This window comes from Bufo gargarizans, chromosome 4, assembly GCF_014858855.1.
Source record: "Bufo gargarizans isolate SCDJY-AF-19 chromosome 4, ASM1485885v1, whole genome shotgun sequence".
In the NCBI taxonomy this organism is placed as follows: Eukaryota; Metazoa; Chordata; class Amphibia; order Anura; family Bufonidae; genus Bufo; species Bufo gargarizans.
Window position 1 is genome coordinate 9,933,547 of NC_058083.1, and position 25,567 is coordinate 9,959,113.

The following is a 25,567-nucleotide window of genomic DNA, read 5'->3' on the forward strand; positions in this document are numbered from 1 at the left end:
ACTTTCACACTAGCGTTCGGGCGGATCCGTTCTGAACGGATCCGCTCATAATAATGCAGACGGAGGCTCCGTTCAGAACGGATCCGTCTGCATTATATTAGCAAAAAAAAGCTAAGTGTGAAAATAGCCTGGGACGGATCCGTCCAGACTTTCAATGTAAAGTCAATGGGGGACGGATCCGCTTGAAGATTGAGCCACATTGTGGCATCTTCAAACGGATCCGTCCCCATTGACTTACATTGAAAGTCTGGACGGATCCGCACGGATCCGCACGCCTCCGAACGGCCAGGCGGACACCCGAACGCTGCAAGCAGCGTTCAGCTGTCCGCCTGTCCGTGCGGAGGCGAGCGGAGCGGAGGCTGAACGCCGCCAGACTGATGCAGTCTGAGCGGATCCGCCTCCATTCAGACTGCATCAGGGCTGGACGGCTGCGTTCGGGTCCGCTCGTGAGCTCCTTCAAACGGAGCTCACGAACGGAAACCCGAACGCTAGTGTGAAAGTAGCCTTAGGTGTTCCACAAGAATGTAAGCAAATTGGAGGGGGAATTTAATTTTTTTAAGATTTCCATTTGAATCCAATTTTCCTGTGACACCGCAAGGGTTAACAGTCAAAGAAACGTCAGTATTTATTACCCTGATTCTGCAGTTTACAGAAACACCCCATATGTGGTTGTAACCTGCAGGATGAGACTTCTGAATGGACCCCAGTAGAGACCCTCGGGAGGTAAAACCTCAATATACAACCGGTCCCAAAACTGAAAATCCCTGTAGGGGTACTACTCTTCTTAAAATAAACGGTATAAACTTTATTGGATCAATTTAAAACATGGTCTTTAATAAACCATAACCCCACAAACATTTAAAACTATGTCGTGCTGATTATTAGGTTGCTTTAAATTATAACCCCTCAACAATGTGGCAAGGAGGGGATAGGAGGAATGAGAGGAGGGTGAACAGTTGTCACCTTTATGTATACAGTTCCAATGCACAGAGTGGAGATATGTCCCTAATTAAAAAAACATAATTTAATTTGGGCCCAAATCATAAATTATGTATCCCTGTTTCCACAATCCGAACTCATATGTGCATTCCTTCTTCACTGCCCCTGAACTAGCAGGAGGTTGTAACATTCACACACATCCTAATGTAATTGTGTGGTAAATATTGTATGATTATTTCATTCTGTGGGTTGATACGGTTATGGCAATACCAAATTTATATAGTTTATTTGATGTTTTTCTACTTTTTCAGCATAAAATCCCTTTTGTGTTAAAAATAAATGATATTTTACATTGCCATATACTAAAGTCCAATATAATTATATTTTTTCAGCAATGTAGCTGTATGGGGGCTTGTTTTTTTTGCGGGACGAGCAGTAGTATCATTCTTGAGAACATATGTCTTTTTGATCACTTTTTATACTATTTTTTGTAGAGGTGAAGTGGGCAAAAATGGCAATTCTGTCAGTGTTTTTAATTATTTATGGGACTCCTCTTGTGGTAAATATTATATGATTATTTTATTTTGTGGGTTGATACGGTTATGGCGATACCAAATTTATATAGTTTTTTTATTATGTTTTACTACTTTTTCAGCATAAAATCCCTTTTGTGTTATAAACCAATGATATTTTGCATCGCCATATTCTAAAGTCCAAAATATTTTTATTTTTTCATCAATGTAGCTGTATGGGGGCTTGTTTTTTTTTGCGGGACAAGCTGTAGTTTCTATTGGTATCATTTTGGGGTACATATTAGTGTTGGGCGAGCATGCTCGGCCGAACACCATTATCACGCAGCCAATAAACGTGCGGGGAAGTACTGGCCCTCACTGTAATGTCGTAGCCATGTTGGTTACTGGCATTACAGTGATTGGCTGCCCGTAAACGCACCCGATGACACGGCTGCCCGTAAACGCACCCGATGACACGTGGTTCGGCTCAGTGTTGGTCAGGGAGAGCTGCAGCAGAAGGGACAGATAGTGTAGGGACACAAATTACTTACTTATTTATTTATTTATTTTTAGGCAGGGTTTAGTCTTGAAAGGTGTTAGAGACTCAAAAGTCCTTTTAAGGACTATTGTTTTATCTGGCTGCAATATACTGTATATTATTAGCGCAACCTGCGCTAAATTGCGTGCAATTGTTTGGCCGCTGCTGACAGTAACACAACCTTTTCTACATCTGTGACATTCAGCGCCATTACCTGCGCTACATCTCCTGTATAACTCTTGTGCATCTTAAATATCTGTGACATTCAGTTTAATTGTTTTGCCGCTAGTGACAGCAACATTACCTGCGCTACATCTGCTGTATAACGTTTGTGCATCCTAAATATCTGTGACATTCAGTTTAATGTATTTGCGCATACACTTACAAAACCTGCGCTACTGTACGTGTGACATACTTGCAAGCATATATACCATTTAATATGCTAAAGGCGAGCAGTAAGGGACGGGGAAGTGGCCGTGCTGCTGATGGTGTACGCAGAGGCCGTGGCCCTGGGCGCGATGAAACTGTGCCTACTGCCAGAGCACAAGAAACACACTCATCCACGATACCTAGCTTCATGTCCCAGTTTGCAGGGCGGCGCAGGACACCATTCTCAAAGTCACACCAGTGCAACCAGGTGGTCGGTTGGATTGCAGTAGATAATGTTTCCGTCAGTTAAGCGCCACCCTGTCTTCCACAAAGTCCAGTCTCAGTAGCAAAGAGTCCGGTCAACAAAATCCTCACCCTGATCCTCCTTCCTTCCACCATGGAGAGTCTTGGCAAACAAGTGATCCCACACTCGGTAATACCGAAGAGCTCTTTTCAGGGCTATTCCTTTGATTTGGGCCTCTTGCCATGGCATCTTGAAGAGGGACATGAGGAGATCTTGTGCACTGATTCCCAAACTCTTAAGCATCCACAGTCAGAAAAAGATGACGGTGAGGAACGGCAATTAGTGTTTCACGAGGTGGATGATGATGATGAGATACAGTTGCCAATAAGTCAACCCACATTAGTGTCTCAAGAGGTTAAAGGGACTCTGTCACCACTTTCTAACCCCCACTTTTAAAACTATAGTTCTGTCCATGGAGCCCCTGTGATTACAATGGTGTTGTTATATGCGAAATCCGCAGGCTCGTTTTGATAAAAAAAACTTTTATCTAACCTGTCACTCATGAGGATAAGGTGCCCAGGGCGTTTCTCCTGGTCTGAACATGCCGCCGCCGCCGTTGGTGCCCAGCTCCTCCTCTGCCTTGAATTAGCGCCGCCTGAATGTGAAGAAATACGCCTCCGGCTCTCCCTCAGTCCCCCCTCCTTCTTTTCTAAGATCCCGCGCGTGCAGCAGTGTTCGCGTTATCGGGAGGTTGAGCGAAGTGCGCATGCGCATGCGCACTTCGCTCAATGAGGCTGAATCGAAAAGTCCGCACGGGCGCATCAGGCACAGGCCTGTGCGCACGCGCGAAATTTTAGAAAAGGAGGGGGGACTGAGGGAGAGCCGGAGGCGTATTTCTTCACATTCAGGCGGCGCTGAAAGGATCAGAGGAGGAGCTGGGCAGCAACGGCGGCGGCGGGCGGCATGTTCAGACCGGGAGAAACGCCCTGGGCACCTTATCCTCATGAGTGACAGGTTAGATAAAAGGTTTTTTTATCAAAACGAGCCTGCGGATTTCGCATATAACAACACCATTGAAATCACAGGGGCTCCATGGACAGAACTATAGTTTTAAAAGTGGGGGTTAGAAAGTGGTGACAGAGTCCCTTTAATGATGAGGATGAGACACAGTTGTCAATAAGTAAGGTTCTTGTTAGGTCAACAAGTTAGGAGGATGACCAAGGTGAGGGAGTGGAAGAAGAGGTGGTGGACAATGAAATCACTGACCCAACCTGGAAAGGTGGCAAGCCGAGCGAGGACAGCAGTACAGAGGGGAAGGATCCGCAGCACTGCAACAGACTGAAAGAGGCAGTGGGGTGGCAAAAGGGAGAAGGCGGGCCACACCAAACAGGCCTGCAACGTTTCCCCGGAGCACCCCCCTGCGACAATCTCCCTTGCCAAGGGGTAGGTGTTCCGCAGTCTGGTGCTTTTTTGAGGAAAGTGTGGACGATAAAAGAATTGTCATTTGCAACCTGTGCCGTACCAAAATGAGCAGGGGCGTGAACACTAGCAACCTCACCACCACCAGCATGATCCGCCACATGGCATCAAAGCACCCTAATAGGTGGGCCAAACGCCTGGGTCCACAATCAGTGTCTGCGGTTCACACCACTGCTTCCTCTTACCCTGTGATAACGTGCAGGCCAATCCCCTGTCCAAGAAGCAGGCCCGTATGCCTCCCGCCCTGCACCTGGACCTTCGCAAGCACCATTATCTAGCACATCCACTTCTGTGTCCAAGCGCAGCGTACAGATGTCCATACCCCAGGCCTTTGAACGAAAGAGCAAATACCCTTCCGCCCACCCACAGGCTATAGCACAAAATGCACACCTTTCCAAATTGCTGGCCCTGGAAATGTTGCCATTTCGGCTTGTGGACACAGGGGCTTTCCGGTGGCTGTCCCTCGTTACTCAGTCCCCAGCCGCCACTATTTTTTCTGGTGTGCCGTCCCCGCCTTACACCAGTATGTGTCCCGTAACATCACCCGTGCCCTGACCAACGCAGTTATTAGGAAGGTCCATTTAACGACTGACACATGGACAAGTGCTTTTGGCCAGGGACGCTACATTTCCATGACGGCACACTGGGTGAACGTTGTGGAGGCCGGGAGCAAGTCGTACCCTGGGATGGCACAGGTGCTACTGACGCCAAGAATTGCGGGTCCTACTTCCAGGATTTCCGCCACCACCTACATTCCTCCTCCACTTCCACCTGTGAATTCTCATCTTGCAGCACCAGTCAACCATCAGTCAGTAGCTGGAAGCGGTGTAGCACTGCAGTGGGGAAGCCGCAACAGGCCGTGCTGAAACTAATTTGCTTAGGTGACAAACAGCACACCGCTGCAGAGCTGTGGCAGGGTATAAGGGACCAGACTGAGCTGTGTCTCTCGCCACTCAACCTACAACCAGGCATGGTTGTGTCTGATAATGACCGTAACTTGGTGGCGGCTTTGGAACTCGGCAAGCTCATACATATACCATGCCTAGCCCACGTGTTCAACTCAGCGGTTTCTTAAAATCTACCCCAATTTGCCCGAGCTACTGGTGAAGTTGCGCCACGTGTGTGCCCATTTCCAAAAGTCATCTACAGTTGTCGCCGGTCTGGCAACGCTGCAGCAGCGCTTGCAATTGCCAGCTCACCGACTGTTGTGTGACGTGAGCACGCGCTGGAACTCCATGTTCCACATGTTGGCCAGGCTTTGTGTGCAGCAGAGGGAAGTAGTGGAATACCAGCTGCAACATGGTCGTCGCCTTTCCAGTCAGCTTCAGCTCTTCATAAGCGGCGAGTGGGCATAGATGTCTGACCCCTGTGAGGTTTTTACGCAACTTTGAGGAATCAACACAGATGGTGAGCAGCGATGCCGCTATTGTCAGCGTAACCATCACACTTCTGTGTCTACTGAAACGCTCACTGCTCACAATGAAGGCGGACGCTTTGCATGCGGAAGAGGTGGAAATGGGGGAAGACATTACACAGGGTGATAGCCAGATCACCCTCCGTTCGTCTTCTCAGCGTTTATTAGATGATGAGGAGGAGGAGAAGGAGCAGGAGACTGCTGCCTCCGCTACAGAGGGTAGTACCCCAAGCAGGTTTATTCCATCTGTTCAGTGTGGATGGGCCGAAGAGGAGGAAGAGGATGAGGAGATTGAGAGTCATCCTTCTGATGAGGACAGCAAAGTCTTGTCTGTTGGGACTCTGGCACACATGGCTGACTTTATGTTAAGCTGCCTTTCCCGTGACCCTCACGTTATACGTATTTTGACCAACACCGATTACTGGTTGTTCACCATTCTCGACCCCCGCTACAAAGAGAACTTCTCATCTCTCATTCCTGTGGTGGAGAGGACGAGCAAAATGGTGCAATACCAGAAGGTCCTTGTGGAAAAATTGCTCCAAAGATTTCCAGCTAACAACTCTGGCAGCAGAGTACATGGTTCCTTGTGCAACCGAGGAGGGGAGACGAGGGGAACGGAGCAGTTCCAACAGAGGCAGGGCAACACTCTCCAAGGCCTGGGACAGTTTTATGACACCCCGCCAGCACCCTCACCCTGATGCGCGGCCTAGTGTCACAAGGACTTCTCTACTTCACCAGAGGAAAGCGGCTGAACATAAAGGCACTTTAAATATGGCTTTTATGGTGTATTGAATACACTGTATTCCCATGCACCCCTTCCACCACTAAAAAGGGTATATGGTTCAATCTTCCTTTTCTCGTCCTCCTCCATCATATCAACATGTTTATTAGGCTGCCCTCGCTCCTAATGTTTTAGAGAGTCAGATCAGCAGCAGACCCTCACCCTAATGTTTTAGATGGTCAGATCTGCAGCAGACCCTCGCCCCTAATGTTTTAGAGGGTCAGCTCATCAGCAGACCCTCACCCCTATTGTTTTAGAGGGTCAGATCAGCAGCAGGCCCTCGCCCCTAATGTTTTAGAGGGTCACCAGAAGGCCCTTGCTCCTAATGTTTTTGAGGGTCACCAGCAGGCTATCAATCATAATTTTTCAAGGGTGTGTATGATGCTCTCCTTTATGTGTAATAAAGGGTGTATTGAAAAGCCGTTTCCTTGTAATTTTTGTCAGCCCTTTCATTTAGTGAATAGGCTTCATGAGTGTAGGAGTCCCACTACCTGAACAATTGTACCACAATGTGAATGAGGCCCTCCTTTATGTGATATACAGGTTGTATTGGAGTGCCTCTTCCTTGTAATTTTTGGCAGCACTTGAACTTTATATACAAGTAAATATACAGGAAAGAATGTTTTTTAACAATTTTTCCTCTAAAATCGATTTTATCTTCGGTTTTGTGCGTATTATTGTCAGTCTGTAAAAGTGGTGTACTACTCGGACAACATCGTTCCCACCAGCGACCTGGGAGTCCAAGATGCATCCAGACATTCTCCCCATGCTGTTCCCGAACCATTTTAGTAGTGTTTCTATCAATTTCTGACCTTCTTCCTGTGAACCAGACACCCTCCCCTCTTCACAGCAGGGGGTGCCTGCTTTAATGCTCAGGTTCTCCCATTGACTTCCATTGTGCTCAGGTGCTCTGTAGAGCACCCGAGCATCCAAAAGTGTTCTACTCGAGCACCCGAGCACTTTGGTGCTCGATCAACACTAGTACATGTCTTTTAGATTACTTGTTATTTTTTGTGGACATGAGTAGTGATGAGCCTCCCGCTCATCACTACTCATGTCCATATTCGATTTCGCGATATTTCGCGAATATTCGATTGAATATTCATCTTATATTCGTCAAAATCGAATATTCGTCATTATTCTATTTATCGCGAATAATATACGATTTAATTATTCGCGTATTGCGATTTTTCTTTTGACAGTATAAGGCAACGTTCCTATGACTATGGCTAGGCTAATATGTGTATTTTACGAATATTCTATATATAGCTATAACTTCGTCTTTTAGAATATTGCGAATATTCTAAAAGACGAAGTTAGAGTAATATTACGAATATTCGTAAAATACACATATAGACTGTAATTTAGCTAATATAGTGCTATAATCTTTTTTTTTTTTTTTTGTCGAATTTTTTTTGCCTCTTCTGAACTTCAGTTTTGGAAAATATGTACACTATTAAAAAAAATTACTATAGCACTATATTAGCTAAATTGCAGTCTATATGTGTATTTTACGAATATTCGCTATATTGCTATAACTTTGTTTTTTAGGATATTCGTAATATTCTAAAAGACGAAGTTATAGCAATAGAGCGAATAAATTCGTTATTTAGAATATTCGTCCTTTTTTTTCCCAATGTGTTCTGTTATTCTACTTTGGCATACTGCTCCCCGACAAGCGTCCCCGTAACCATGGGAACGCCTGTGGTTTAGAATATACCATCGGATCTGAGTTTTCATGATCTCAGGGAAAACTCAGATCCGATGGTATTTTCTAACCCACAGGCGTTCCCATGGTGACGGGGACGCTTGTCGGGGAGGAGTATGCGAACAACTGTACAGATAGGAAAAAAATAATGCCAAAATTCTAAATAACAAATATATTGACTATATTGCTATGTATTTGTTTTTTAGAATATTGGTCATTTTATTTTCCATATGAAAACATGATTCCCTACTGCTTAAGTTGCTTGTGGGCCAATGGCTTATTGACCCAAAAGAAAGAAGCAGGGAGGAATCATGTTTTCAGATGTTAAAAAATGACGAATATTCGATATAACGAATATATAGCACTATATTCGTAATATTTGTGAATTTACGAAGTTACGATATTCGCGATTAATATTCGCTATTCGAATATTCGAGCTCAACACTAGACATGAGGTGACAAAAACAGCAATTCCATCATTTTTTTTCTAAATATTTTTTTACGGCGTTCAAATATGATACTTTGGTAGATCAGGTCGTTATTTATTTTAAAAAAATTATGACAAATGAACGGATATGAGAAAAGACAATTTTGTTTTTATTTAAATGTACAAATTTTTTTTTTTTACTTTTTACTTTTTATTTTTTGTTGCACTTTTTATTTATTTATCAAGACCCATCTGGATCTTGAAGATCCAGTGGGCCTGATCACTATACAGGGAGTGCAGAATTATTAGGCAAGTTGTATTTTTGAGGATTAATTTTATTATTGAACAACAACCATGTTCTCAATGAACCCAAAAAACTCATTAATATCAAAGCTGAATATTTTTGGAAGTAGTTTTTAGTTTGTTTTTAGTTTTAGCTATTTTAGGGGGATATCTGTGTGTGCAGGTGACTATTACTGTACATAATTATTAGGCAACTTAACAAAAAACAAATATATACCCATTTCAATTATTTATTTTTACCAGTGAAACCAATATAACATCTCAACATTCACAAATATACATTTCTGACATTCAAAAACAAAACAAAAACAAATCAGTGACCAATATAGCCACCTTTCTTTGCAAGGACACTCAAAAGCCTGCCATCCATGGATTCTGTCAGTGTTTTGATCTGTTCACCATCAACATTGCGTGCAGCAGCAACCACAGCCTCCCAGACACTGTTCAGAGAGGTGTACTGTTTTCCCTCCTTGTAAATCTCACATTTGATGATGGACCACAGGTTCTCAATGGGGTTCAGATCAGGTGAACAAGGAGGCCATGTCATTAGATTTTCTTCTTTTATACCCTTTCTGCCAGCCACGTTGTGGAGTACTTGGACGTGTGTGATGGAGCATTGTCCTGCATGAAAATCATGTTTTTCTTACCTTGCAGACTTCTTCCTGTACCACTGCTTGAAGAAGGTGTCTTCCAGAAACTGGTAGTAGGACTGGGAGTTGAGCTTGACTCCATCCTCAACCCAAAAAGGCCCCACAAGCTCATCTTTGATGATACCAGCCCAAACCAGTACTCCACCTCCACCTTGCTGGCGTCTGAGTCGGACTGGAGCTCTCTGCCCTTTACCAATCCAGCCATCTGGCCCATCAAGACTCACTCTTATTTCATCAGTCCATAAAACCTTAGAAAAATCAGTCTTGAGATATTTCTTGGCCCAGTCTTGACGTTTCAGCTTGTGTGTCTTGTTCAGTGGTGGTCGTCTTTCAACCTTTCTTACCTTGGCCATGTCTCTGAGTATTGCACACCTTGTGCTTTTGGGCACTCCAGTGATGTTGCAGCTCTGAAATATGGCCAAACTGGTGGCAAGTGGCATCTTGGCAGCTGCACGCTTGACTTTTCTCAGTTCATGGGCAGTTATTTTGCGCCTTGGTTTTTCCACACGCTTCTTGCGACCCTGTTGACTATTTTGAATGAAACGCTTGATTGTTCGATGATCACGCTTCAGAAGCTTTGCAATTTTAAGAGTGCTGCATTCCTCTGCAAGATATCTCACTATTTTTGACTTTTCTGAGCCTGTCAAGTCCTTCTTTTGACCCATTTTGCCAAATGAAAAGGAAGTTGCCTAATAATTATGCACACCTGATATAGGGTGTTGATGTCATTAGACCACACCCCTTCTCATTACAGAGCTGCACATCACCTAATATGCTTAATTGGTAGTAGGCTTTCGAGCCTATACAGCTTGGAGTAAGACAACATGCATAAAGAGGATGATGTGGTCAAAATACTCATTTGCCTAATAATTCTGCACGTAGTGTACAGTGCATTGCAATAGTCATTTATTGCAATGCACTGTATAGTCAGTGTTACACTTACACTAAGGCCTCTTTCAGACGGGCATTGCGGGAAAATGTGCGGGTGCGTTGCGGGAACACGCACGATTTTTCCGCGCGAGTGCAAAACATTGTAATGCGTTTTGCACTCGCGTGAGAAAAATCGCGCGTGTTTGGTACCCGAGCTTGGGATCGGTGTTCTGTAGATTGTATTATTTTCCCTTATAACATGGTTATAAGGGAAAATAATAGCATTCTGAATACAGAATGCATAGGAAAATAGCGCTGGAGGGGTTAAAAATAAAATAAAAATAATTTAACTCACCTTAGGGTACTTTCACACTAGCGTTTTTCTTTTCCGGCATAGAGTTCCGTCACAGGGGCTCTATATCGGAAAAGAACTGATCAGTTTTATCCCCATGCATTCTGAATGGAGAGTAATCCGTTCAGTTTGCATCAGGATGTATTCAGTTCAGTCGTTTTGACTGATCAGGCAAAAGAGAAAACCGTAGCATGCTACGGTTTTCTCTCCGGCGAAAAAAACTGAAGACATGCCTGAACGCCGGATCCGGCATTTTTTCCCATAGGAATGTATTAGCGCCGGATCCGGCATTCAGAATACCGGAATGCCGGATCCGTCGTTCCGGAATGCGCATGCGCAGATCGGTAAAAATGAGAAAAATGTACAAGACGGATCCGTCGGTCCGCATGACAAGTGGAGAGACGGATCCGTCCTTGCAATGCATTTGTGAGACGGATCCGGTAACACAACAGAAACAAAAAACGGAACAACGGATCCGTGAAAAACGGACCGCAAAACACTGAAAAAGCCATACGGTCGTGTGAACTAGGCCTTAGATACATGGGAGCCCAGACACCTTTGCCATGGTAACCATCGGGCTGCTGCCATCGCAGCAGCAGCAGCCTGATGGAAGAGAGAGGGAGCTCCCTCCCTCTCAACCCCATGGATGCTGCGGGCAGCTACTGACCATGGCATCTATGGGGTTAAACGGCAAGATCGGTGCCATCACCAATTTCGGCCGTTGCAGCAGAGTGTTAGCTGTAAGTTACAGCTAACACTCTCTGCTGATGGCAGCGGCTCAGTTCCTGAGCCGCTGCCATCACAGTGAAGCCGGCTACATGGGGCAATGGGGGCATCTGGAGGCATATGGGGGGCATTATCAGAGGCACTGTGGGGCCACGGACATAAGGGGCACACAAGGGGTCTTACACGATTTCAGGCTGCGATCTCCAGTGTGGAGATCACAGCCTGAAACAGGCTCGGATTGGTTAGTCTGTAAAGACTAACCTATCGGAGCCCAATCGGAGCGCTTGCCGGCGAGGGACCACTCTGATTGGTCCCTTTCCGGCTTCTCCGGTGTCTCTGCTTTCAGGGAGAGCGGAGACTCCGGGGCTGTGACACTTTATAGTGTCACAGCCCCAGTAAGCAGTTTGGATGTCCAAATGCATGAAGGGGTTAACTAACCTTAAAAAAAAAATGAAAAACCTTTTTTTAAATTACTTTGCATCAATAGATTTTGAAACCTGTAACTTTTAAATTTTCTGCTGATTGATGTGTGTGAGGGCTTAATTCACTAGCACCCTGCTCTCAAGCCTAACCTGTGTCTACATGTTGCTGTGCTGCCTGGATCTCAAAATATCAATTTCCAGTCTAGGAGCCCGTTCAGTCTGCCCTGCGGTTTTCCTGCATTTTCTGTACCATGAGCTCCCTGTGCTTGCACCAGAGTCCATGACCCCAGTGGGTCTGCTGCCATCTATACTGGGGCTATCCCAGAAGTTAGTCGTTCGGTTTCTCCCTTGCAGCAAAGTCCAGATCCCTGTACATGGGTTACAGGGTGAATGCCAGGGGATTGCCTGAATAACACCCTTAAGATTAGGCTACTTTCACACTAGCGCTAAAATCCTTCGATATGCTGTTGCGCCAGAGGAACAGCGTGCCAGAATTTATTGTTTGCGGCAATATTGTTTGCTGAGGGGTAATTCAGCACCCCCTTTACCATGGAAGAGTGATGCTCCCTGTAAAAATTGCAAGACCAGTCCGGTTGAAACATATAAATTTAAGCACTTGAAAAATAACTAAGCACAACATTTTTAGACATAATGAAGGGCGCCCATTCTAATGAGATGTGGGCAGAGACAAATATCTGACATCATAGCTCCCCCAGTGGGAAGCACTGACCTATGAAGAGATGTGTGGTTCTCAAATCAGAGAAGAGCTTTAATCGTACAGTAATTATTTTACCTTTCAAGTAGACTACACACTGGATAATACATTAAAAAAGTAAAGAAATGTTTTTTAAATTTTTTTTTTTTTTTGCAGATTTCCGGAGGGAGAATGCTCTTCCTCATTCTACCTCAAGGTCCAGGCTCAGTTTGTTGCTCAATTCCCCTCCTGTGAAATTTCTTACTAATCCAGAGTTCTTTACAGTTTTGCATTCAAACCCTGTAAGTAGACAAGATTATATGTATAGTTCTTGGATTATGCAATGTAGTACTGTTTACCTGTCACAATGGACATATGAGGTTTTTATTGCTTTATGGACCGTACAATTATTAAGATGGAAGGGTCTGTCACTGATGCTAAATTTGTTGATTTGGAAGTGTCTTTTTAATTGGTTTGAAGCAGGGGTGTACACAGATCTTATTAGGGGCCCCATAGCAAAACGTATCATGACAGACTGCAACCAATGCATAGTCTGATTCTGCAGTCTCCCTTCTATGTGTCCTCTCCTTTTTGCTAGCATACATCTGGTAAGGGCTAGTTGGAAGAGGCTGTGACTGCAGGCTCAGACTTCATATCTATCACTGCACAGATTGCACCTATTGCATGTATTCTGTCACTGCCCTCACTACTACTCATGCTGGATGGATAACCTGTCACCACTAGAAGAATCATGGTGGAAATCTGATTGCTTGTCATGGGCAAAATTTCTACTTTGCCCTGATTTTTGTAACCCAGATTTTGAAAGGCAAATTCAGATTTTTCTAAGGTATTTAGCAAAATAAATTTTGGGGGACATTTATTAAGACCGGCATTTTAGACGCTGATCTTAATAAGGCCCTGCGCTGGCAGAGGAACCGTCAGAGTTATGTAGAGGTGCTGGCGTGAGCGGGGTGAAGTCGCAGATTGCAGGCGTATTTCTGTTTATTAAATGATCCCCTTAGTTTTTCTTTTATATCGCACTCATTTCTCCTAACTGATGAGTTGGTACAATTGATCTTATAATCAGATGTGACTGTAGTTGCTATTGAACAATAAAGATGAAAAAAAAAAAAAAAAACGGAGACAGCACGTCCAAACTTCTGGAATTTAATCCAGATGCTACACAAGTGTGGACGTGCTGTCTCCGTTTTTTGTTTTTTTTCACACTACCTTTGGGGGATTTTACCACCCCCTTGGAGACGAGCACCCACTACTCTTATACTAAGGACTGCTGTTCATCCTCGATTTTTGTAGTTGCTATTGGGCATAATTAAAAGGGGCTGTACAGGATCAACAACCATTGCTTACCTGGTAAATCCCACAGTTCTCCAGCACTAACACTCCAGTGCTCCCCTCTGGTCTGCCGTGATGAAGTCACCTTGAAAACATGTGACTGCTGCAGCCAATCACTGACCTCAGCATTGGCTTCAGTCATCACTTGTGTCGACGTGATGTCATCACTGTAGTTCAGTAAACAAAGGCAGAGGGCATTAAATCGGTGGGAGATTAAACAGGGGAGTCCAGATGCCTGTATAGGGGCCACTTGGATAACACCCTTAGGAGTTGCCCCAAGCCAGATCTGTTTGGTGACACAGCGGATCCACATCCATTACACACAGGCATATAGAAATGCAGTAGGAACGCCAAGTTTCTAGCTGAAGTATTCTGGCTCCATACAGCTCAGTTGTGTGAATACCGATTTTCCAAGTATACTGTCCTCATACACGTTAGCACGGTGTGTAATCTGACATGTAGCTAAACCTTTTTGTCCTCTGAGAGAAAAGAGACTGTTCCGCTTTAAGGTTCTCTTTATTGCTCGTAGACTGACAGGAAAGGTGAAACTACAGAATAAAACAGTAGTATTTTAGAACATAAAATACCATGGTATATGGCATAAAACACAGATTAACCTGCTATACATTCAGTATATGATATAATACAATGATAGTAATGAGCTATCAATACAAGAAACATAATACAATGCAGTAAATGACACATAGATAGTGCTCTTACCGACTATGCTCAAAAACAGGCTGAATAACAGATGATGTGACAGGGAAACCAGTGAGAGAGCATGGTTGCTGAGACATAAGATGGTGGCTGTTTGCTGTACCAGCACAAGACTAGCAAGAACCAGGAACTACCCACAATGCACTGGGACTCCCATAATGCATAGAGAAAAACAGGCTGGGTGAAATACCTAAACTCATCAATAGATGGTGCTGTTACCACACAATGTAATGCAAATGAATTACAACAGTTAAAATGCCATGTCAACTGATAATGAGACAGAAACAACTGGAACTGAATCTGGGGACAGAACACCAAGTTTCAATAAGTATTTATTGGGGTTTCAAGTGAAAAAATTCTGTAAGGTTAGCAATAAAAACATACAAAATGCAAGAAGATGGTCTCAACTGTCTATTATGAAGAACCCTACTATATACAGCATTTCATATACTTACCCGGGCATACACAGATCTAATAGGGCCTTGCAACAAAACTTAATATGGGCTCCCCCCAGTTTTCCAGTGTGCATGTGTCAAACACTCCGATGCAATGGAAACAAAAAGCTCAATGTCCCAGACGTCTGGACAATTTACGATAAGTGGAAGACATTTTTAATTGAAAAAAAGTGAACCAGGTGTTTCAGAAATTAATTTTCTGAGTTATTTACACTAGACGAGTGGCATAAGTCCCTGATGTACCTTTCTTTTGCTACACTGACACAGGAGGACGCACTGTTAGAGGGCAAACTGTATCCAGTGAGCAGAAGTCGATTTAGGGTCCATTCAAACGGGTCCGAACCGTTGCACAATTATCCGGATCGGATGCGGACCCATTCATTCTCTATGGGACAGTAATGGATCCGGACAGCACACAGTGTGCTGTCCGCATCCGCGTTTCCGGAGCGCGGCTCCGGAAAAAAAATAGAACATGTCCTATTCTTGTCCGCAATTGTGGACAAGAATAGTAAGTTCTATGGGGGTGCCGGCCGGGTGTTTTGCGGATCCGCAATACACTACGGACGTGTGAATGGACCCTAAACCTGATGCTATCAGACGGATGTACTGTAGTTTGTACTGCATTATATGTATACTGTTTATTACTCTTTCACCTATATCTTCTATATTTCTAGAGTGCCTATCGCATGTTTACAAATAACACATGTTTAAAGCATATGATAACCAAAGTTCGGAGAGACACTCATCATTTTGAGCGCTATCAACACAATCGAGATCTTGTGGGATTTTTAAATGTATTTGCCAATAAACAACTGGAGTTACCAAGAGGCTGGGAAATGAAGCATGATCATCAAAGCAAGGTATCAACACAATCAAGTTTGATTGTCATTGAATGCTATTAATATCCATTTTGTGGTGGTTTATATGTTTAAACTCTATGAGGGCATTTTTTATGATTTGCATTTCTCATTTTGGGCAAAAAACAACAACCTTTTTTAAATTGGTGTTTTTATTAAAAATGTTTAGCCATTTCTGAGTTACAGGGGTTAAAAATCTGTCTGTTTGCAAGCAGTCATTTTCTGTATTTATTAAATCCTGTCATCTGAGTGCTCATGTGTAGCCTTTAGCTCTTATCTCCTAACCTCATAAACACTTATTTAAGCCATATTCTTATCAGCTTGATAAGAATTGAGCTATAATGAGGTCAGGACATGAGAGATAAAGGCTACATATGAGCAGTCAGATTCAAAGAAAATGATAGTTTGCTAACAGACTGGTTTTTAACCCCTGTATCTCGGAAACAGCTGAGCATTTTTAATAAAAGAAAGCAATTGAAAACATTTTTTTTAGCCCCGAATGAGTAAAATGCAATCATAAAAAGGCCTGAAAGTGTCCATAGCCTTTAAGAAGATCATAGGAGATTTTAAAGAAAGCTATAAATTACCAGAAAGTCATGATGAGATAATTATGCCTAAAAAAAGATCTCAATTGCTTTTAGAAAGAACTAAACTCTAAACATTTTTGATATTGTTTACGTAAACCCTTAACACATAATGCCGTACATGTATTACATTATGCGCAAGGGCTCGTATGGAGCGGGCTGCTGCAAAGATGTGCATGAGGCACAGCTCAGCAGACAGAGAGGTAGAATCCGATTCACCATAATAGTTCTCTATTATGGTTTATGGGACACAGGATCAAAAGATCCCAGGTTCTAGCACTCTAATGGGGATAAACGTTAGTATGCAAAAAGTATTAAAAGTTAAGATAACCCTCTTTCAGTTTTGCCGCAAAGGGAACGCCGTGGGAACAAAACCCGTAAAACGTTGGAGGAATTGCATTTTTTGGATTTTTTTTCCCCACTTTACACTACATTGTATGCCATATTAAATGGTGGCATTTGAAAGTACAACTTGTCCCACAAAAAATAAGCCCATGGATATGTGAACAGAAAAATAAGTTATGGCTCAAGGAAGATATGAAAGAAAAATGCACACACAGAAACGAAAAAACCTCCAGTATCCTACGGGTTAAGCCATATTCTTACTAGTTTGATAAGAGTTTAGCTATAATGAGTCTTTACGAAATCAAGAGATAAGAGGTAATGCTTCACATGAGCAAACAGGACAGAGAGGTGATACTCGGCAAACAGACTGATTTTTAACCCCTGTTTTTCAAAATGGCTAACCATTTTTAATCAATACCAACTGAAAAAATTATTTTTAGCTCAAAATAAGTGAAAGGCAATCATACAAAAAAATTGCCCAGGTATCCATAGCTTTTAAATTACAGAAATCCAAATGAAAAAGTAATTCCACAATGACAAAATTAATGTTTCAGGTTATCAGAAAATGTATCACACATATGGCTCTGTTCACATCAAAATCATGGTTTAAATTGATAAAATCGGGGGCAGATTGGGAAGTTAAAATGGGCCTGGAAAAAAAACTAAAAGTGGCCCCATGTTGTAGGTGGGTCCAAATTGATAGAAGACGGGACAAAACAAGTAGGCGGGGACAACAAAATAGGCGGGGCCTGTAATACCATAGTGTAGCACAGAATATCGCCCCAGCAGAGCCAAATACAGCACAAAATACTGCTGCCCCGGCCACAGTATCCATCACAGTCATGAGGACGGTAATACAGTTGAGTTCAGGAGGGCACCTGTTGAGCATCAGATCACTATGTACCTGGTCTATGGCCATCAAGATGGCTTCAGTAGCCCCCTGCGCATCAGCCTACCGGGAAGTTTCCCTGTAAGGTCTATGGCCAATCCTCCCCTGTTCATCAATTGTAAAGCGCCCAAAGCACCTTTTAACTTATGATGGGGTTCACCAGAATCCTTTAAGGATTTCTTTGTTTTGACAAAAAGAATAGTGAAGAATGTAGCACTATTCTTCCAGTTGAAATCGACGAAATTTGCAATTAATTCTCTGAAAGGCACCTCCTGTGAAAATACGGACATATTGCAGATTTTACAAGATTGTAAGGGTACAACCACACGGCACACGCAGTCATGGGGCATTCGGGGAGCAGCCAAGCTGCGGTCGAGTACCACCTGGCCAATTAGGCCACAACTGCCTCCTATTTAACTATTGAAGACCGCACTGTCTTCATTGGTTAATAAGAAGCTGTGGCCTAATTGGCTGCCCGCTCCTTGCCTGTAGCACGGCTGTTCCCCGAATGCCCCATGACCGAGTCGTGTGGTCGTACCTTAAGACTACAAATGGCATATGGTAACAATATTTTTTTTGTTTTTTACAGCCTTTCTTTGTTGACCATAATTCCAGGAGCACTACTTTTATCGACCCTCGTCTTCCATTGCAAAGCAGCAGACCAACTAGTGCATTGCTTCATCGGCAGCATTTAACGAGGCAGCGCAGCCATAGTGCTGGGGAGGTTAGTCCTGTGCCTTTGTATAATAGAATTTTACACCGTTACATTACGTTACCATTACTAGGCGATGGACACCTTTTGGGGATGTTTTTTACTGCTGCATTGTACTTATTTTGCACTAAAAAGCATTTTTTGGTTACTATACATTTTCAACAGTTTGTCCTCAAAGCCTTCAGGTTTGACTGACTCTGCAGACTGTTCTTTCTCCTTCTCACGGAAATCTGTGGGAGAGCAGTTCTGTCGGCGTGATCTGTAGTGTCTGATGGATTTCAGTGAGAAGGAGAAAGAACAGTCTGCAAAGTAGGTGAAACTTAAAGGCTGATGAAAATTTTTAAATAAGACCAGTTGTAAAAATAAGTACAATGCAATAATAAAAAAAAGGGTCCTAAAGGTGTACATATCACTTCATTTGTGCACTTCAATATGTAGACAGTTTAAGCTTCTGATTTATGAATACAAATATTGTAAAACAAGGTTACGGTTTTCAGAATGCACAGGGGAAAAAAATTACTGTGTCCTTAAAGGGGTTGTGCAAGAATTTGGGGTTTATGGCAACCCCTTCCCAGACACACACACACACACACACACACAATTCTTTTACAACCCCTTTAAAGCCCAAAAGAGTTGTCCTTGATTGGCTAAAGAAAATATGCCACCATGGAAGACCTTTTAAAATAAGGGCAGCAGTGTTAATACTGTAATGCAGTTTTGCTATCAGGTGTAATTGTATTCACCAAGCAGACTGACTGGAAAAAAAAAAACACTTCTTTTTTAAATGATTTATCACATGATATATTTCAGCCAGTCAGCATCTCCAGAAGGAGTCATATGATATAATTTGCTTTCTCAACAATTCCCACAAAAAATACCTTTTTTACAACTCAACTGAAAAGTCAAAGAATAAGCGCAAATGCAGAACTAAGTCTGGTATGGATGACGATAGGTTGCTTGTAGATAACTAATGTGCATGTAGTGTATTTTATACATTTTAAGGGTGTTATAAAGCATAGCTAAATATACTTAAAGGGGTTGGCCCATCATAGACAATGGGGGCATATCGCTAGGATATGCGCCCATTGTCTAAAGGGGACGGGTCCCATCTCTGGGACCCGGACCTACACCAAGAATGGAGCGGGGAAAGGTGGTGGAGGGCGCACTGTGTATGTGCAGCCGCCCTCTATTCATGTCTATGGGGCCGCCAAAAAAAGCCAAGTGCTGGCTCGGCTATTTCCGTTGCCCCATATAAATGAATGGTAGCGATATGCCCCCATTGTCGATGATGGGCCAACCCCATTAAAGGGGTTTTCCGAGATGTATATGAGATTTTTTTTCCACACGTTTCAGCCTTGATTTGACCACAACACACCTACTAAATGTCGTCTTCCTCTATGTGGCAGATTAGTGATAGTAATTAATATCTTTGTGTCTGCTGAATATATACACTGGATTTTAGACTTCATGCTACATATTCCTACTAAGTTACTATAACACACACCTAGCCAAAGTGATATCCTACTAGAGGCATTGTTGTTAGCATCCCCCTGGTTGTAGTCCAATATGCATTAAATTGGGGTCTACAATGGATCTTGCTAATCGCACTGGTGAGAATACAAAGTTGTGATGTCATCTCTGCTTGCCCCACTACTGCCAATGACATCACACTCATTTGCTCAACCATTATTGCTCATTGGCTGGAGGACAGTGTTGGCGCATCTACTGGAATAAGAGCATTACTAGTATGAACAGACACGGCCATTTATCTAAACTTGTACCCCTTGACCTCTACTGTATATCCAGTGCCAGTAGACATACAATGTCTCACCTACGTTCCAGTTGTTCCCTTTAAAGTTCATTAATTTTCACGTAAAAGCCGTCCGCCGCCATCTTGATTGAAGATCTCGTGCGCGGTGATGAATGACGTCACCATAGTTTGCTCTATATTTCGCACTAGATCTTCAATCAAGATGGCGGCGGCCTGCTCTTCGTGATCAAATGGACGATGTAAGTATGATTTTATACATTGTTTTCTATTTTACACTGTATTATTGCTCTCAGATGCCGTGATCAGCTATGAACGCGACATCTGAGGGGTATACTGACGGGGACCGACACAATCGCCGTTCTCTGTCATTGCACCCACTACTTACAAAGAAATGCACTTCGTGACAAAATAATTTTTTGCTCTCTAATTGAGGATAGGTCATCAGTTACAAACAGCCTCTTTAACATGTGCGTTTGCACTGTTTAAATCAATAGCCATTTCACTGTACTGGGAATAAATAAGGGCGTCAGCTCACAGACCAAGTCAGGTGTAGTCTGCTGGTGACTGACAACTCTAGAAACGATACCCCTGCAACTTAGGTCTTCTATTGTGAACACAGCATTTTCTTTAACGTTTAGGCCAATCTTAGGCCTTGTTCGCCTCTTCGTTAGGAGATCTGGCAGGCCGTTCTGGCTCTACTTCACTGCCAGACCCCGGTTGACTGCAATGAGGTCCAACGGTGATCTGGCCGCTTTCCAGCATAAATGCCGGGTTTTAGCTGGACAGAAATTGTTGCATGCAGCAGCTTTTTGTCCGTCCGACAGCTGACATTTGCATCAGATTTCCTAAACCGAGATGTGAACATGGCCTAGGTAAGTCCATGCAGTGTTACGTCGATGCAGTGTTACGTGTAAGTCGATGCAGTGTTACGTGTGGTTTTTCTGTGTGGATTTTCGTGCAGAAAAACCACAGCGTAATACAGTACCAGCAAAGTGCGAAAGTGCACGCCAATTGTTTGTGTGATTCTGCATGTCAGCTAGCTTCACTTCTGTATTCGGCGCAGGCGCCGTGAGTGCATGCCACGCTCCTGGTGCCGGCTTCCTTACTGCGCCGACTACGTCACAGTGAGGAAGCCGGCACCAGGAGCGCGGCCTTCACTCACTGCGCCGAATAAAGAAGTGGACGGTGTAGGCGCGGGATTTCCTGAACGATGCATGGAACTTGTACATCAATCAAGAGGAGCGGGGCGGGCAGAACGGAGGACCTGGGCGGGAAACATGGTTAGTTTTCCGAGCCTCTAGGTGCTGAATCTACGCCCACATAGCACCTAGAGGCTCATTAGCATTTTGTAAAAGTAGAACGGCTGCAGGGAGAAAGGTAAAAAACATGCTGTTATGTACTGCTGACATTAGCGCGGGATTGCGGCGCGTGCGCATTGAATGACCACAGTCTGGCCGGGCATCACAGTTTACTGTGCGCATGCGCCGGCCCGGGCCTAACTTACGTTCTTGCCGTGATGCTGTGAACATCGCGGTCATCGGCGCATGCGCGGGATTACGGACAGTAGGAGGAAAGATAAAGAAGAGACCATGGGTGGGCAGACGCGGCGGATGGGCGGGCAGACGCGGAGGAGGGGGAGTGAATTGGTGTGAAAATGACCCAGGGGCCTGGGCACCGGCCGTTGTAAGGCCGCCCCTTCACAGCCTCATTTGCATACGGAATAAAAGTGTTTTTTGGACGAATGATGCTAGCAGGGAACTAACGGTAAGAACAGTTTTAATAGGGGGGATGCCGTGGACATAAATGTGTTAATAGGGTCAATCGGCGTGAAAGACTCCCTTTAAGTGTCTCCTTCCTCAGTTGTTTATTGTTTGGGTTTTCTTGTGTTGCTCTTCTCCCTGCCATTTGTGTTTAGGCCTGAGGGAGAGTCCTGTTCATCCTACCGTTTGGAGGAACAGGTTGGTTCTTGTCCAGATATTAGTACCAGGGTACTACAGGGTGAGTTAGGACTTTAGGGTTCCTGTGTATGAACTCACCTTCCTCAGTCAATCAGGACTTTGTTTAGGGTTTCTCTAGGAGGTGATCAGCTCCTTTCCCTAGTTTCTAGGCCTTCTCCCCTCACCCCTTTCCCTCCTACGTTTGGTGTGGGTTTCACTCCCACACCGAAGTGTGACACTTATATTCTCTTTATAGCCTTGTATTATCTTTTGTTCCTCTTTTCACACAGGTTGGAGATAATGCCCGTCATTCAGGCCCACCAGTTTTACCAAGGCCATCCAGTACTTTTAACACAGTCAGTAGAAGTCACTATCAAGATATGATGACATTAGGTAAGTAATCTGTTAAATGTATTACAATACACTGAGGTATAAATCCCTTATGAAAATTAAGTCTGTTCAACTAATGTAATGTTTATGGCCCTTGCATATCGCAGGGCTGGGCACCTTAAATATAAAGATGTATGTCAGGAGCTGACAAAGTGGATTTATTTTCTTGCTGTTTTAACAATCACTTGCTAAAGCCTTGAACTTCAACACGAAGAAAAATAATAGCTAAAACAAATGATACAATAAGTGATATACAAAATGTACAAAAGTATATACAAGCCATAGCTTGTATACCAAGAGATATAAGAACCGTGAGATATAAGGGTCTTTTTTGTCATAGAAACAATATCACTTTTGTCCATGGGCAGCATCTGGGATTTCTCTCAGGATACACTGAAATAGTGGGAAGCTGCAATACCAAATAGGCCTTCAGATTGCCCTTCACATCTAATATCATGGTTTTGGACTCTCTGATGCCCTGCAGAGATGTTATCATGTTCTCCTTCCCAACCCTTACTCCTCACAGGTTCCTTTCTTACCTATCCCCCACCTTATCGTGTTTATTTCATATTTTTCATGTACAATTTAACCCCTTACCACACCTTGACTTAATACCTCTAGCAGAAGGCTGACTTCCTTCCCCTTCATGGCATACAGTGAGGATGGCGTTAACACAGCAGTTTTGCCTGCACCATCAGCTGCAGGAGCTGGCTGTACTATACAGATGGGCTTCCACTATGATGACCAGGAACAGAGCTACCTCCGATCCTGAATTTTTTACTTTAGGTCCCACGGTCTATAGTGACTGCTGCATCTAAATGGTCAGATAAAGAGGACTATGGCAACTGGACACTTAACAATGGCCTCTGGATCTGCCATGTACAGAAGCCTATTCAGGAGGCAGGGAATGATAAGTTACTTGTCCGATCAATACGGAAAGTTATAATGTACTGCCCTACACACTACGAGCACAGCGTATTATGTAAGTGATCTAAATGCCCTTGTAAAACAAATACATAAAGTAAAAAATAAAAAAAAATTCAAGTGGAAAAAAATAAAATAAAAATTATTAGAAAAGTGTATTTATTATGAAATCCAAAATATATAAAACGTGTATCACCGCATCCATATCAACATATCCTAAGAAGTTATTTCATTTATTCTGTGAATACCATAAAATTATTCTGTGAATACCATAAAAAAGAGTACCAAAATTGCTGGGGGGTTTTTGTTCATCCAGTCTCCCCAAAAACTGAATAAAAAGTAAATAAAAGCAATTAAAAGCTATAAGTACATCAAAATGGTACAATAAAAAATTACAGGTTACCCCACCCCCCAAAAAAAACATAACCAAAAAAGTCCATACCATCAGAGTATGATGGCAGGATAAACAGTTGAGCAATAGATCACAGTATAAATAATTATTATTACAGGTAAATAATTGCAATAAACTTTTTCAATTGCTTTTCTGACGTGACATCACGTTGCAGCAAGTTAGCAGATTCAAGATAAAAATTGTTCATTGTACATGTATATATGAAAGCAGTTTGGTCATAACAGCTGTATGTGAGCAGTATGGTTATAACAGCTGTATGTGACCAATATGGTTATAACAGCTGTATGTGACTAATACGGTTATAACAGCTGTATGTGACCAATACGGTTATAACATCTGTATGTGACCAATACGGTTATAACATCTGTATGTGACCAATACGGTTATAACATCTGTATGTGACCAATACGGTTATAACAGCTGTATGTGACCAATACGGTTATAACAGCTGTATGTGACCAATACGGTTATAACAGCTGTATGTGACCAATACGGTTATAACATCTGTATGTGACCAATACGGTTATAACAGCTGTATGTGACCAATACGGTTATAACAGCTGTATGTGACCAATATGGTTATAACAGCTGTATGTGACCAATACGGTTATAACAGCTGTATGTGACCAATACGGTTATAACAGCTGTATGTGACCAATACGGTTATAACAGCTGTATGTGACCAATACGGTTATAACAGCTGTATGTGACCAATACGGTTATAACAGCTGTATGTGACCAATACGGTTATAACAGCTGTATGTGACCAATACGGTTATAACAGCTGTATGTGACCAATACGGTTATAACATCTGTATGTGACTAATACGGTTATAACAGCTGTATGTGAGCAGTATGGTTATAACAGCTGTATGTGACCAATACGGTTATAACATCTGTATGTGACCAATACGGTGATAACAGCTGTATGTGAGCAGTATGGTTATAACAGCTGTATGTGAGCAGTATGGTTATAACAGCTGTACTAGTCGGAACCGAAGCAGAATTCAGTTTCAAGGTGGTTGATTTTTATTCAACGAAGTCACGCGCGACTTCGTGAATAACTTACTTCGGCTCACTGGAGCCCATACATTCTAATACTGTAGGGAGACGGATCTCCGTACAGTATTATTACGACGTTTTAAACAAAGCAACTTCAGATGAAGCATCCAAAGTTCGCTTCACTCAACTCTAGTGATAACAGCTGTATGTAAGCAGTATGGTTATAACAGCTGCCAGCACAGGTATGCCTGTATATTTGTCTGCTGCCTGTTACTCATGTCAGTCCACATTAGCTATCTATAGCAACTTTTTATTATGACATACATTACATCATATAATACATTACATTATATAATTCCATACATTAGTGTCTGCTTTCCACGTGCTTGCAGTATGAAATCCTCTCATATAGTAACACAGAGCCGCGGTAACAAGCAAACCTCACATACGTTATAATTTAGGCTTATTGGCTACATCATTTCTGACACCCACTCTTTTCCCTTGGATTTTTGTCTCGTATACAGGTTACAATGAGAAAATTGTTGCATTTTTACGTCAGCCAAACATCTTTGAAATTCTACAGGAGCGTCAGCACGAGCTCTGCAGGAATCATGCACTCAGGTAGAAATTTCCTTCATCTTTTTTTTAAGCAATAATTCAATGATAATATAATAATTTAAATAATAATTCTTGTTTTAGTGGTGTGCCTGAACAATGTTTGATCCATTATATAACATGTAATATACCATACACTATACCCATATTATGCTGTTGGTTTCTGTCTGTTCAGT

At 42.9% G+C, this 25,567-nt stretch overlaps 1 protein-coding gene across 3 annotated transcripts in view; it reads left to right on the plus strand.

The window, feature by feature from the left end:
- HECW2 (HECT, C2 and WW domain containing E3 ubiquitin protein ligase 2) overlaps positions 1-25,567 on the plus strand; it is a 215,896-nt gene that overhangs the window by 159,377 nt on the left and 30,952 nt on the right. For all 3 annotated transcript variants that reach the window (XM_044290314.1, XM_044290315.1, XM_044290317.1), the window contains 5 exons: positions 12,606-12,730; positions 15,628-15,813; positions 18,218-18,352; positions 22,339-22,441; positions 25,301-25,397. In XM_044290314.1, coding sequence (XP_044146249.1) covers positions 12,606-12,730; positions 15,628-15,813; positions 18,218-18,352; positions 22,339-22,441; positions 25,301-25,397 — 646 coding nt within the window. The remainder of the gene's footprint in view (positions 1-12,605; positions 12,731-15,627; positions 15,814-18,217; positions 18,353-22,338; positions 22,442-25,300; positions 25,398-25,567) is intronic.